The sequence below is a fragment of the Actinia tenebrosa genome, unplaced genomic scaffold (genome assembly GCF_029948245.1).
Source record: "Actinia tenebrosa isolate PJP-AT-01 unplaced genomic scaffold, QUT_ActTen_1.0 PGA_scaffold17__23_contigs__length_9995812, whole genome shotgun sequence".
NCBI lineage: Eukaryota > Metazoa > Cnidaria > Anthozoa > Actiniaria > Actiniidae > Actinia > Actinia tenebrosa.
This window is the reverse complement of record NW_028292577.1, coordinates 1,537,044-1,550,437: the sequence shown is the minus strand read 5'-3', so window position 1 is coordinate 1,550,437 and position 13,394 is coordinate 1,537,044. Positions and strand designations below refer to the sequence as shown.

The window sequence follows — 13,394 nt, the reverse complement described above, 5'->3', positions numbered from 1 at the left end:
CCGGTATAGCTCGCGCGAAGGAATGGCGTTATCGGTGTATCAGAGTCAAACAATATATTGTATATCATTTAAATGTTTGGATCTTGCAAAAGGAAACTTTCGTTATACATTTAACAATAAAAAGCGATGTCGTTGATACTATTTTCAAAGTGCAACAGAAAGTGTTCGAATGAGAGTCAGTTCAAGTTTATGTAAGAATGGAATGTTTGAACCAGGAAAAAAAGTTTATGTCCACATAAACTGAAGTTTTTATTGCGAGTAGAGCAATTTTTCCCTTGGTTTTTCTCTTGCTGATCTAGATAGTATATACTAATCCACTTTATGCACTGTACCTGTCAAACAGTAAAACTAATGTTATTTGTACTGACAGGTAAACGCATAATGAATGGTATTCGTCGTCTGAATCCTCTTACAATCAAGGACAGCGTGATAACAGAAAAACCCACCTATTTCAAGGCTTACTACAAGCAAAGAAAACACGATAAGTATCTTGGCTCTAGTGAAAATGAAAAGATGTTTTCAACGTTAGATCGTCAGTATGCAGTGCAGAGGACATGCTTCACAACACGCTTTGCCGAGGGACCCAAGGGAGTTGGGCTCAAACACCTTCTCTATCAAGGTAAACAACAATAGTGACGATAACAGGAAAATCTATTATAAAATAACTGCTCTAAATCTCGCATTCTGATTGGTTGGGAGCGCGTGCTTTATGAGAGCACGCAGCACGCGCGCGCACTTTTAGTTTCGTCATTTATGCAATTTGTATTTTATGAAAGAAATAAAAAACTTGCTTGCTGTGCTGTATGCAGTTATGAAGCACTTGGGGATTGGCAGAACACTCGAGAAGTGTTGAGAAGCACTCCGCTACGCGTGCGTGCTTCTCCTAACACTTCTCTCGTGTTCTGCCGACCCCCGTGTGCTTTATAACTGCACACAGCACGCGTGCGTGTTTTCTATTTCTTCATTAGCAATACCACCGCCAGCCGTGACCAACAACAACAACCACAATAACCACAACAATAACCATCGCCATTGCCACCACCACCACCAAAGCTCACCAACACCACTGCCACGTGCACTCTAACGACAACCACCATATTAACTACAACCATAGGCCTCCACTACAACAACAAGAACCACCACCGCGACAACAATTTTTGAGCATAGTCAGTTTCATTAATATTTTCTTGTATTCGCCTTTTGATTTGTCTTCCACATTTTAAAATGAAATCGTCCAAGATTGTAATGTAAATATTTGTGTTGCCAGGTGCCTATGTGGCTGCATACCCTCTTCATGATGGCGATGATGACGTCAAAGACGGACGCTTGCCTGATAACGATCGCCAAAGGCTGAAAATGGAATGGAGTCCCCTGAAGAGAATGTTCAAGTACCAACCCTATGATACCATCAAGGATTACTTTGGCACTGCTATCGCACTTTACTTCGCATGGCTTGGATTTTACACCGCCATGTTAGTGCCGCTGTCCATTGTTGGTCTGCTGGTCTTTATTTATGGGATTGCTTCCGCGGGCTCAAGTCCTCCTGTCGTGGATTCGTGTAATGATTCTTTGAAGGGTTACTTTTACATGTGTAACCTTTGTGATCGTCAGTGTTCGTACTGGGACCTAGTGACGACTTCCTGTGCTTATGCTTATGTAACGAACTTCTTCGACAACGATGGCACCGTATTTCTGGCCATTTTTACATCAGGTAAGGTCCAGGAAGGTCCAGGAATTGTTTTGTAGCTTTTTTAAATATTTATTTAAGTCTCTTATATTCTTTTGTTTGCCTCAAGAGCAGAGGATCATCAAGGAGGCTCACTCGAACTTTTCCTCTCCTCATCTCTTTTATTGCCTCCCTTTTTTGTGAACTGCAACGCTCAGCAAGCTCTTAACTTTTGTTTTCAGTGTGGGCTACTTTATTTCTCGAGTTTTGGAAGAGACGTCAAGCTGTCCTTGCACACCATTGGCACGTGGCAAATTTTGAAGAGGAGGAGGAACAGATTCGTCCAGAGTTTGCCACAACCGCCCCAACGCTTAGAAAGAACCCTGTGACTGGATTGATGGAGCCTCATATACCAAAGCGAACCTTGTACCAACGTTATGGAGCCATTGGTAGTATCATTACTTTCATGATCTTCCTTGTCATCGCAGCTGTTGTTGGTGTAGTTGTCTATCGTGGTGCTGTGTTCGCCGCCTTGAGTGCTGACCAAAACTTGACCATTAGGAAGAATTCTCGTATCATCACCTCCTGCACTGCTGCCCTCATCAACTTGGTCTGCATCAACCTGCTAAAGTTTCTTTACATCCGACTGGCTGTTTGGCTGACCAATTGGGAAAATCCACGAACTAAGACAGACTATGAGGACAGCTTCACCTACAAGATGTACCTCTTCCAGTTTGTCAACACGTACGCCTCCATATTCTACATTGCCTTCTTTAAGTCAGACCTTGTTGTGGGTACACCCGGGCTCAGTAAACGCATCTTTGGAGGAATTCGATTGGATGGCTGCAGTGAACAGGGATGCTTCTTGGAATTGTGCATTCAATTGCTCATTATCATGGTGGGACAGCAAGTTATTGGCAATATCACCGAGATAGCTATTCCGTAAGTTTGATGTAAATTTATTACGTTACTTCTTTACTCATCTTATGTGACTTCATAGCATATCATACGCTGATGAAGAAGATGATGATGCTATTAATGTTGATGGTGATGGTGATGATGGTGGTGGTGATGGTGGTGATGGTGATGAAGGTGGTGATGGTGGTGGTGGTGATGATGGTGGTGATGGCGGTGGTGGTGATGGTGGTGATGGTGGTGATGGTGGTGATGGTGGTGATGCTGGTGATGGTGGTGATGGTGGTGATGGTCATGATGGTGATGATGGTGGTGATGGTGTTGATGGTGGTGATGGTGGTGATGGTGGTGATGGTGGCGATGATGGTGATGATGGTGATGGTGATGGTGGTGATGATGATGATGGTGATGATGGTGATGATGATGATGATGATTTTTTGTTTTCTGAAGTTCAAGAATCAAATCCATTTTATCATTTATGGAATATTGTGCCTAAAGGTCCCATAACGCCCTTGTGCAATCTGATGGAGGGAAAGACGACTTTCGACAATCTAAATACAAGCAATTTTCCTTAGATATAAGTGAAAATCTCTTGATGATTAAAAATGGAAAATTAAAAAATTACTGTTCTAATTAACTTCGTAGCCAGTGATCAACGTTTTCCCTTTCTAACATATTAGTTAATCAGGCACGCTTTCCACAGTTTGATGTTATCGTTTGATTTAGAGCTCTTCAGACGTGGTGGAAAGAGCGTAAGGAACCCAAGAACAAGCAATTGCCCCAGTACATACAGGACTTCAACCTTAGTGCCCTTGAAGAGCATTTTATGTTCTGGGAGTACCTGGAAATCGGTAAGAACAATATTACAAATTAATGCACTTTCTATTACAAACCCTTGCACAAATACCAGTGTACCTTATTTTCAGGTCGGATCAATGAAATATGTTCAATTAATAAGTTGAAAGGGTCAACAAATTGAAATGCTGGCTTCAATTCGATCTGATTCTTGTAGTTTAATTGAGTATGCATCCTACTTGGAAACAGTTCTAGTGGTTGTGTTTTCAAAAGCCGCTAAATTGGCATTACCAAGAGAAAATGAAGGAAGAGAAGAAATCTCTGGTATTCATGCTTGTAACCATCATAGACACCGTTTGACGCTATTGTTAGAATCACATTTGCCATCGTTTGTTTTTCTGCGGGCGCTCTACCCTGTTTGCTTAAGTTTTCTTGAAAAACAAAAGAAAACGTGAACAACCAGGGTAGAGCGCGCGCCGTATCTGCGTGAAGAAAAACAATTAACGATCAAAATAAATGATTCTAAAAATAGCCTCAAAGATTCTATAAATAGCATCAAAGAGTGCTCATGATGGGGCGCGGGATTTCCTTTTCTTAGTTCATATTCTCTTGCATTTACATACTTCTTAAATACTTTTTAGCGTTCAAAACTGTTTTATTTGCGCTACTAGTTCTCGGGATTTTTCACCCACTATCAACGTTAACTTATTTTTCAGTTCTTCAGTACGGTTTCGTAACGATGTTCGTGGCAGCCTTCCCTTTGGCTCCGCTCTTTTCTCTGCTCAATTCAGTCATCGAAATTCGAGTGGATGCAATCAACTTTGTCACCCAGTTCAGACGACCTGATACTGTGATTGCAGAAGATATCGGCGCCTGGACACGTATCCTCGATGTCTTGACTCGCATCTCTGTACTGGTCAACGCCTTCATTCTCGCTTTTACCTCGGAGTTCATCCCGAAGTTGGTGTACAAGAACATGGGCGACGGGACATTGAATGGATATCTCAATAACAGCCTTTCAAGTATCAATGTTTCGTATTTTGAAGCAGGGTCCGAGCCTCACGATAAGTACCAGAATGGATTGAACTACACGCGTCCTATTTGCAGGTAGGTCTCCTTGTTCAGGAATGGATACCAGAATTGAAGAACGGACATTGCATAAGCAATGATACAAATATAATATTTTAGATATGTGAAAGAAGTGAACGACTGCTAGTCTTTCACTTAAAATTCTTATTAAACAGTTTTTTTGTCCATTAATCTGCTGATAACACGACATGTGCCCTTTCAAGCAAATGAATCCTTTTTTTTTTCTTCTTCAAGTCTTTATTATCAAACGGGGTCAAAAAAGCTTTGCTATCAGAACAAGTTGATTTGCAGGATGTCATTTAGGGACCAAAGATGACATAGTTTGTTCTTTTCGTGTTAACTAAGCTAACTCAGTGCTGATGGCTTCGGGAATAAGGGCATTAGGAAGTGGCGGATTGAAAGGGTGGTGACCATGAATTAATAGGGGGAGTCAAGAAATCTTGCTAATTTTATGTTCTTACATGATTATATCTTATCAATATCAAAATCTACAATGCTACAGTGTTGAATCAGGAAAATGCGCTTCCCATAAAAAAGGGATGTTGAATTTTGGCCTACTTTTAAGCTGTTGTTTTTTTCAGCGTGTGTGTGTGTGTGTTTGTGTATTAGCTGTGCTTCTAGAAAATAGAATAAACTGTTAGTACTGTTATGCGTTTTTAATTACAATAAAGGATTTTTAAGGATATGGATTTATCCCAACAGGTACAAAGGCTATTACGAATCCCAGCCACCATTTGGCCCAACCAAAATCTACTGGCACGTGATCGCTGCACGCTTGGCTTTCGTGTTTGTATTCCAATACACAGTCTACGCCATCACTGCCTTTATTGCAAACGTCATCCCTGACAAACCAGCCTCCTTAGATCTCCGTATGCGGCGAGAGGAGCACATCACTAAAAAAGTACTGTATGGCAAGGGAAACAAAGATAACAGTGATGATGTTGATTCTGGACACAGCAACATGCTGTAGTGCTGTACGTCGAGAAAAACGCAGTTCGCTCGATCATTAAAGTGAAATAGTATTCAAAAAACTTGGTAAATTCTTCCGACTAGAGACAACTTTTGAATCCAGATAATTCATTAAAAAAAAAAAGAAAAGAAAACTTGGGGTAAAAATAGACAGGTAAGATTGCAGTCAGATTAAGCTATAAAAATAACAAATAAAAAACTTCAAGAATAAATGAAAATGCCCAACTCGCGATATTAAATTTGACAAGCATACATTTATTGCATCGATATAAATGTAATCTTACATAAATCTGCTATGTGTAAGGAATTATTACTTTGGAAGGCTTTAGAAGAATCCGCGATGAGTGAAAAACGTAAAACGAAATGAATGTGCATGTAAGAGGAAAATCATGATTGATCGGTTTACAAACTTTTCAAAATCTTCTCAATCAGATTGAGAAAATCTCTCTTGAATAGTCTAATCATTTAAGAAGAATAACAGGAAATTTGTTTTGGAAAATTTTTGTAGTAACTATATTCACATCATAACAGTAATACCATTTAACCAAATGATCTTTCTCAATATTTCATGTTAATTTTCCCGCCATTGATACTCAATAAAGTAAAATGCATATCAATCTATCGAGTACATGTGTGTAGTTTGCCGTGTCATTTCAGTGCGCCGCTGAACAAGGATTTGGTTTGGCTTACTCAGCTATGCATCCCACATGGATCAGAGTATGATCATAACGAGAACTTATCTTACGACTTAGAATGGGGTAGGCTATAAACCTCTCCCTTCCTGGCTTCCTCATCAGTCATTGCGGATAGCAGGGTTGGGGCAGATATCTCCAGCATTACATAGCTATATTATAAATGCTGATTGCGGCGATGCGATGCTTGAGCATTCGATGTCTGCCGGGAGAATGGTTACTTTTAAAGTCTCTGCGCATTTGTTAAATTTAGCCGCGAGGGAGTGTGTCGGTTGACGAGCTCGAGGAGAAACGCCATTTTTGACAAATTGGGGAAAAAAAGGGTTAAATACATGTTCTTCCTAAAGCACTTCATTGGTTGTAAAAACATTGTCTAATCTTGAAAATTGGCAACATCGTGGTCTTGACTGTTGCAATCTAAAGTGGGTTCCCTGTCTAATACAGTACACAGGAAGCCCGCCGTCTTTTCCAGGAGAAATTCGTCTAGCTCTTGCGTCTCTGACAGATTTCTGACATGCTTTCTGTATGTTCTGGTTGTACTCTGGGTTGTACTGAAGCCAAACAAGGTGAAAATCTGAGAGAAATTTAAGAAAACAAGACTAAATATGCGTAGAAGTTCAAGAATAGCCTCCAAGATAGTGGAAGATGTGTCGAAAGGACAAAGGAGAAAAAGAGAAGCCAGTGGTAGTTTATCAGAACCTGAACAACAGACGGTAGTACACGTGAAAAAAACAGCCAAGAAGAAAACAAAAATAGAACAGAAAACCATCATAACAACAGAAGATACAGAAATGAAACCTTTGAAACCTAAGGACGAGGTAGATGCACAATCCAGTACAAAGAGAAAGCCTCAAAAGGCAGTCAAAAGTGATAAACAAGAAGCAACCATTTCTGGCGCCAAAGGTGATAAAGACGTGAAACCTTCCCCAAACAAAGTCTCTGTAAAGAAGAAGTTCATTGGAGCCCATGTGTCCATCAGTGGAGGTCTCTACAATGCAGTGTATGGTGCTGTAGAGATCGGTGCTAAAGCATTCGGGATGTTTTTAAGATCACAGAGACAGTGGAATAGCAAGCCCTTGGATGATAAGACCGCAGAAAGGTTCAGAGAAGCGTGCAAAGCTGAGGGTTTTTCGCCTCGTTATATTCTTCCTCATGGTATCTATCTCATGAACTGTGGCTCTCCTGATGCCGAAACGCTTGAAAAAAGTCGAAATGTTTTGATAGAAGAGCTACAGAGATGTGAAAAGCTTGGTTTGACATTGTACAATTTTCATCCAGGATCTACATGTGGGAAGATTTCTGTGGAAGAATGCATAGCCAGGATTGCAGAGAGTATTAATATTGCACACACCAAGACCAAATATGTGACTGCTGTGATTGAAAATATGAGCTGTCAAGGCAACACGGTGAGTAAATAAATACATCTTACATACATATTTATTTCCACGTACCATCCCCCACGGCTTTTGCTGCATAATAGGACACAGGGTCGTCTTGAAGGTATATTGCACCAATTTCCAACCCCATAAGATCCCCATACCCATCCCACAATCAACCCTTTAAGAAATCATTAGTAAAGGCCAGACACTGAGGGTGGTCACTGCAAGGGCATTTCCTTAGTGGTTCTTATTGATGTCCCTCAGTTGCAAGGTGAATTAGTGTGGAGAGATGGGACATCCATTATACATGGTCATCTATCACTACAAAGGCAGCGCCTTCTCCTCAGTTATTTTAAGACCCCGGGTGTTGGTCTGGCTAGTACTCAAACCATGTCCTCCCGCATACATGCATACACATACATAAATACATACTTTATTTGTCCTCTTTAAGGCTTTTCAGAATAAAGGGAGTGAACATGACATTAACAGTATGATAGTCTCAACCAACCGGATATTTCCCAGTGAGGATTGGAACTTCATTTTTAAAAAGGGTGGGAAAGTGCTGTGTGGGAATGGATTGGGCTACACCACAATAACTAGTGCCATTGGTGTAATAGACCCTTTGCATACATGTGAATGTACTAATATCCACAAAAGTACCTTTCAATGATGCAATGACACAATGGTTCTTTAAATACACTTTTTGTTTCATGTACGGAAAGAAGGCTTAGTCTTTTCTGCATATGATTAGTACAGTTATACAAAGAGTCCATACACTAGTCTCCATCACCATCACCCCAACCCTCATAGGAATATGTATACATAACATAGGAAACATGTTCACAATGCATGTTTATCTAATACCCAATTCCTCAAATTACAAAATAAATCAATGCTGACTTTTTCTTCACCATAAGATACCATGTTGATGCCCCAAGCATTTATGCTGTTAAAGGCATGTTCACCCCCGGTTCTCAAGAGTGTAAAGTGTAACTTGAATAGGAAGAGTTCGTATTCCTTTAATGACATGTACTTGCAAGGCTCTCAAATTTGTAGAATGGGGATTTGAATTTGTTCGTTTTTGAATTGGCAAAATAGGCTTTGATGCATAATAATGGAATTAGGTAGCTGAGAATAGAAAAAAATAAAACATGATGATGGGGTTTATTAAATGGTTATATTGTTTGTATATGTAATAGGTCACTGGCTATGCTGTCCAATTCAGAAATAAAAATTTGAAGAAGGAAAATATTCTGAGGACTGTTATAATCAGAATTGACCGATCCCGACTATGCTTGAGTGTCCAACCAAACAATGGGTAGTTTTTTCCAATGGAATACAGAATGTCCGACCAACAAACTCAAACCCATTAGATTTTTAGTAGTCATTGATTATTTTCTTCATTGACCTTGAGAATGCATTTATTCTAGGACAGACATTTTCAATTTTCAGCAATCAGTGTCTGTTCCATGCTGTATATCAAAAACACATTTTAACTTGTCCGACGTATCAACAGTAACTAGGGAGGTACAACAATGAATACAGGATCAGTGTAATGGGGCAGTCAGAGGAATTTTTTTTAGTCTAATTATTCTTAATTGTACAGCATGGAATGCCATTAGTATAGGTAATAGGACTACAGTGCATGCTGTTTAATTTGGAAATAATTAGATAAAAAAAAATTCCGAGGACTAACAAAATAGGAAGAGGCCAATAGGCCGATCCAGCTTGGCAGTCAAAGGAATTTTTTGAATTCAATTATTTCATAATTGGACAGACATGTAGTCCTATTGAAAATTAAATATATCATCCAAAACTATACTAGACTGATTCCATAAGTCAAAATTTTCCCTCGAAAGAATGCGAATGGAAACTATCCAAATAGGCCTTTCCCGAATTCGCTTAACTGATCATGAAACATTGGTTTCAAGTTGAGGTTGAGGTTCATGAATAAAAGAATCATGTCCAGTCTCGACTTCAAACCATTGTTTCATGGTCAATCAAGCGAATTTGGGAAAGGTCTATTAATCTTTAATTTGAACAGGAAATTTTAAAATAATACAATAGTTACTTATATGGGATTATAGAGTGACGATACAATTACCTATTATTATAGAGCTTTAATCAATATAGGTAAAAGCCGCAACATTCTTTAATTTTCAAGAACTGCCCAATTAAGAAAATAATTGGACATGAGTAACCCATATTGGACTAATAAGTAGCTATTACAATTGCATACAGTTAAGGGGTTTATTTTATGTTCAAAATTTTTTCAGATTGGAGGAAAGTTTGAAGAGATCAAAGACATCATAGATCAAGTAAAGGACAAGAGTCGTGTTGGAGTATGCTTGGATACATGTCATACCTTTGCTGCAGGATATGATATCTCTACCAAGAAAGGCTATGAAAGTGTAATGCAGGACTTTGGCAGGATCATTGGTTTCAAATATCTAAAGGGAATGCACTTGAATGACTCTAAAGGTGAAGTGGGATGTCATCTGGACAGGCATGAGAATATTGGGAAAGGAAAGATTGGGAAAGAAGGGTTTCAACGTCTAATGCAAGATTCAAGATTGAATGGAATCCCAATGATTTTAGAAACTCCTTGTGTTTCTGATATGACATATACAAAAGAAATAAAGACTCTCTATTCCATGGTGGCATGACTGCTATGTGGATACAAGATTGGATGAGATCTCAGTGATTTTAGAAACTCCTTGTGTTTCTGATATGACATATACAAAAGAAATAAAGACTCTCTATTCCATGGTGGCATGACTGCTATGTGGATACAAGATTGGATGAGATCTCAGTGATTTTAGAAACTCCTTGTGTTTCTGATATGACATATACAAAAGAAATAAAGACTCTCTATTCCATGGTGGCATGACTGCTGTGTTGTTACAAGATTGGATGAGATCTCAGTGATTTTAGAAACTCCTTGTGTCTCTGACATGACATAAACCAAATTGAATAGCATTGTCTGGTTGAAAATGATAAATCGTTGCGGCTATTCAAGACCAAGCGGTATTCTGGGTAGACAAATCATGGGCACTTGGAGAGTGTTTGCATACAGCACATGCATGAAGAATGAAAAAATTGTTCAATTGTTCATTGTTTGATAATTGTGCATAATATTAGCATCAAACCTTTCCAACCTGACTACGTTTTTTAAATTGGTTCATACAAGAGCAATAAAGACTGTTATTCATGATTGTATGATTATACTAGAGCGGATGCAATTAAACCGTGAAATAAAATCAAACTAAATACTAACTAATAGTATCTATTTAGTGACTAATAGTTGCTATCACTCAACCAGAACATTCATAATAAATGTTCTGGTTGAGTGATAGTGACTATTAGTCACTAAATAGATACTATTTGTCAGTATTTAGTTTATTTTTATTTCACGGTTTAATTGCATCTGCTCTAGTGAATTAACGACTTTGTATCCAAAAACTGGACAATTTTATAAACCCCTTGTTACTCTTAGAAAATTCAAAACTATGTTGGAATGGTTATCAGACTGGAAGATAAGATGTATAACGTAAAACAGGTAAAAACATTTCTGACATCAAAAAGATGATTAGGTTTGGACAAACTTTTTTTATTGAGCCAATATCTTGCAAAGTGTAAATTTCAGTTTATATTTTTCATTGGGTTTGGATAGAATTGCTTAACTTTCTCAAGCTTCAATTAATAACTATAGAGGTAGTATTAAGGTACGTACACGGTGCGAAACTCCGCGCAACTAATTTGAATAGGGGTGACATGTTGCAACGAAATCACGCAACATTGCTTGTTTCAGTCGGTTATGCTAAGAAATTTAGCGGTTATAAATTTGGTGCAAGCTGATTGGTTTGAACTTTCAAAATGATGCACGCAATGTTGCAGCCATATTCACACGATGAAATTTGTTGCGCGCAATGTCGTAAGAGTAGAGCGCGATTCAACTTCAGATTTGTGGCATGCAATGCTACGTGCAACAAGTTTGGGGTAGACACACGCTGCAACAGTCTTGTTACGTGAAATGTTGCGTGCAATGTTGCACCGTGTGTGCGTACCTTTATGTGCAACCAGTGTCAGGGGTAAATACACACCGCAACAGTCTTGTTACGTGAAATGTTGCGTGCAATGTTGCACCGTGTGTGCGTACCTTTACGTGCAACCAGTTTCAGGGATAGACACACACCGCAATAGTCTTGTTACGTGAAATGTTGCGTGCAATGTTGCACCGTGTGTGCGTACCTTTACGTGCAACCAGTTTCAGGGATAGACACACGCCGCAACAGTCTTGTTGCCTGAAATGTTTCGTGCAATGTTGCACCGTGTGTGCGTACCTTTACGTGCAACCAGTTTCAGGGATAGACACACGCCGCAACAGTCTTGTTACGTGAAATGTTGCGTGCAATGTTGCACCGTGTGTCTGTACCTTTACGTGCAACCAGTTTCAGGGATAGACACACACCACAACAGTCTTGTTACGTGAAATGTTGCGTGCAATGTTGCACCGTGTGTCCGTACCTTTATTGTGTTTATAAAAACTGTAAATTTGCATTCATACATTAAAGATGAAAAGCAAATAAAAATTGGTTAAAAGGTTTCAATGCTTTTACAAATTAGTGCTGCTACGTTCACATTTATTTAATTCAAAATATTTAGGACTATAGCCGTCAGCTGTCATGGACCTCTGTAAAATCTCAAACTACAATCTATTTTTGAGATTAAGAGAATAAAGTGAAATTAATTGACAAAAATTCGAAGGAAAATGAAGAGGGTAAAGCATTCAAAAATTAATATTTTTATAGCATTTATTATACTTATGTCAGCAAACGCTACACTTGTAATAGCAAAAACTATTGAAATTTGAAAAAGGTCGTTTAAGTTACAATAGCCATACCTTATCTTGGCGGTATTCAACACTTTTTTTGATCTTACTAACTACTAAAAACTCAATTCTTCTAATAGGGTTTTTTGTTCCTTCCTTGCATGTGTAATGTTTCCAAAAAGTCTGAGCCGGCCATTCTGGGCTACTTGTTTTAAGTTGGACTGTAACTGAGAAATATGAGTGAATAATCTATTTTTGGGAAGAGACCGGGGAAAAAGTACTGAAGTAGGAGTCTAGTGTTTTAGTGCGAGAGGTACATGACTTATTCTCTACTTTCACGTCCCCATAATGCTTTGCTTCTTTGGGGGGTAACCAATCAAAAAACTGTCCCAAATTGAAAGGTTTCTTAATTGAATTTATACTATACAGTGTGTGGCCCAGTAACCTGCCACTTCAGCTAAAAATCACCGTAACTCCCTTTTATTAAAAGCCAATGCATTGAAACCCGACCAAATAATGAATCAATTATCCTGCAACATAATAAGAACAAATTTGTCATTTGTATCCTTTGTCTTTGGTTTGCATCGCAGTTTTAACAAAGTGGTTTGGAGGTCCAGTATCCTGCCACCTGGTCCAGTATCCTGCCATTGCCAATAACCGTGCGGTTTATTGAGATCCCTGCGTTGTTTAGGTGCTAAATAGCAAAAAGGCACTTTCTAATAGTTTCTTACCTTAAAAGTTGCAAAACAAGTTAGATATCATTCATTGCCTTGAGAAATAATTCCAAATGGCTCTCCTACTTTCACTCACCATACAAAATTTTAACGTTATAAGATCCGCTTATTGATATTACAATCTAAGACACAGACAAATAGATCCCAGTTTAAAAAAAGTTATTATCAATTTAATACTCCTAAATGATCATTTTAAATCTAAAAATTGTAAATTTTAGAAATTAAGCGTGTTTATGAGTAGGCTTTATTTATCTATTTATTACTGCATAAACAATTAACCATTTAAAACACATTTCATATCCTGTTCATATATCGCATACGTTT

At 38.6% G+C, this 13,394-nt stretch overlaps 2 protein-coding genes across 3 annotated transcripts in view; both read left to right on the top strand.

Moving 5' to 3' along the window:
• LOC116301915 (anoctamin-4) overlaps positions 1–6,053 on the top strand; it is a 13,754-nt gene extending 7,701 nt beyond the window's left edge. For both annotated transcript variants that reach the window (XM_031711085.2, XM_031711086.2), the window contains 6 exons: positions 371–619; positions 1,268–1,711; positions 1,909–2,608; positions 3,308–3,432; positions 4,093–4,483; positions 5,168–6,053. In XM_031711085.2, the coding sequence (XP_031566945.2) occupies positions 371–619; positions 1,268–1,711; positions 1,909–2,608; positions 3,308–3,432; positions 4,093–4,483; positions 5,168–5,435 (2,177 nt within the window). In that variant the 3' untranslated portion in view covers positions 5,436–6,053. The remainder of the gene's footprint in view (positions 1–370; positions 620–1,267; positions 1,712–1,908; positions 2,609–3,307; positions 3,433–4,092; positions 4,484–5,167) is intronic.
• Positions 6,054–6,628: 575 nt separating this feature from the next.
• LOC116301910 (uncharacterized) lies at positions 6,629–10,802 on the top strand. Its single transcript, XM_031711080.2, has 2 exons — positions 6,629–7,532; positions 9,782–10,802. The coding sequence occupies exons 1-2, from the start codon at positions 6,732–6,734 to the stop codon at positions 10,169–10,171; spliced, it is 1,191 nt and encodes a 396-aa protein (XP_031566940.1). The 5' UTR covers positions 6,629–6,731; the 3' UTR covers positions 10,172–10,802.
• The last annotated feature ends 2,592 nt before the right edge of the window (positions 10,803–13,394 follow it).

Excerpts from the sequence above, each read along its gene's own strand:
- LOC116301910 (XM_031711080.2), top strand. The coding sequence starts at position 6,732 with ATGCGTAGAAGTTCAAGAATAGCCTCCAAGATAGTGGAAGATGTGTCG. Across the intron at positions 7,533-9,781 it reads TGAGCTGTCAAGGCAACACG|ATTGGAGGAAAGTTTGAAGA; the intron begins GTGAGTAAATAA and ends AAATTTTTTCAG.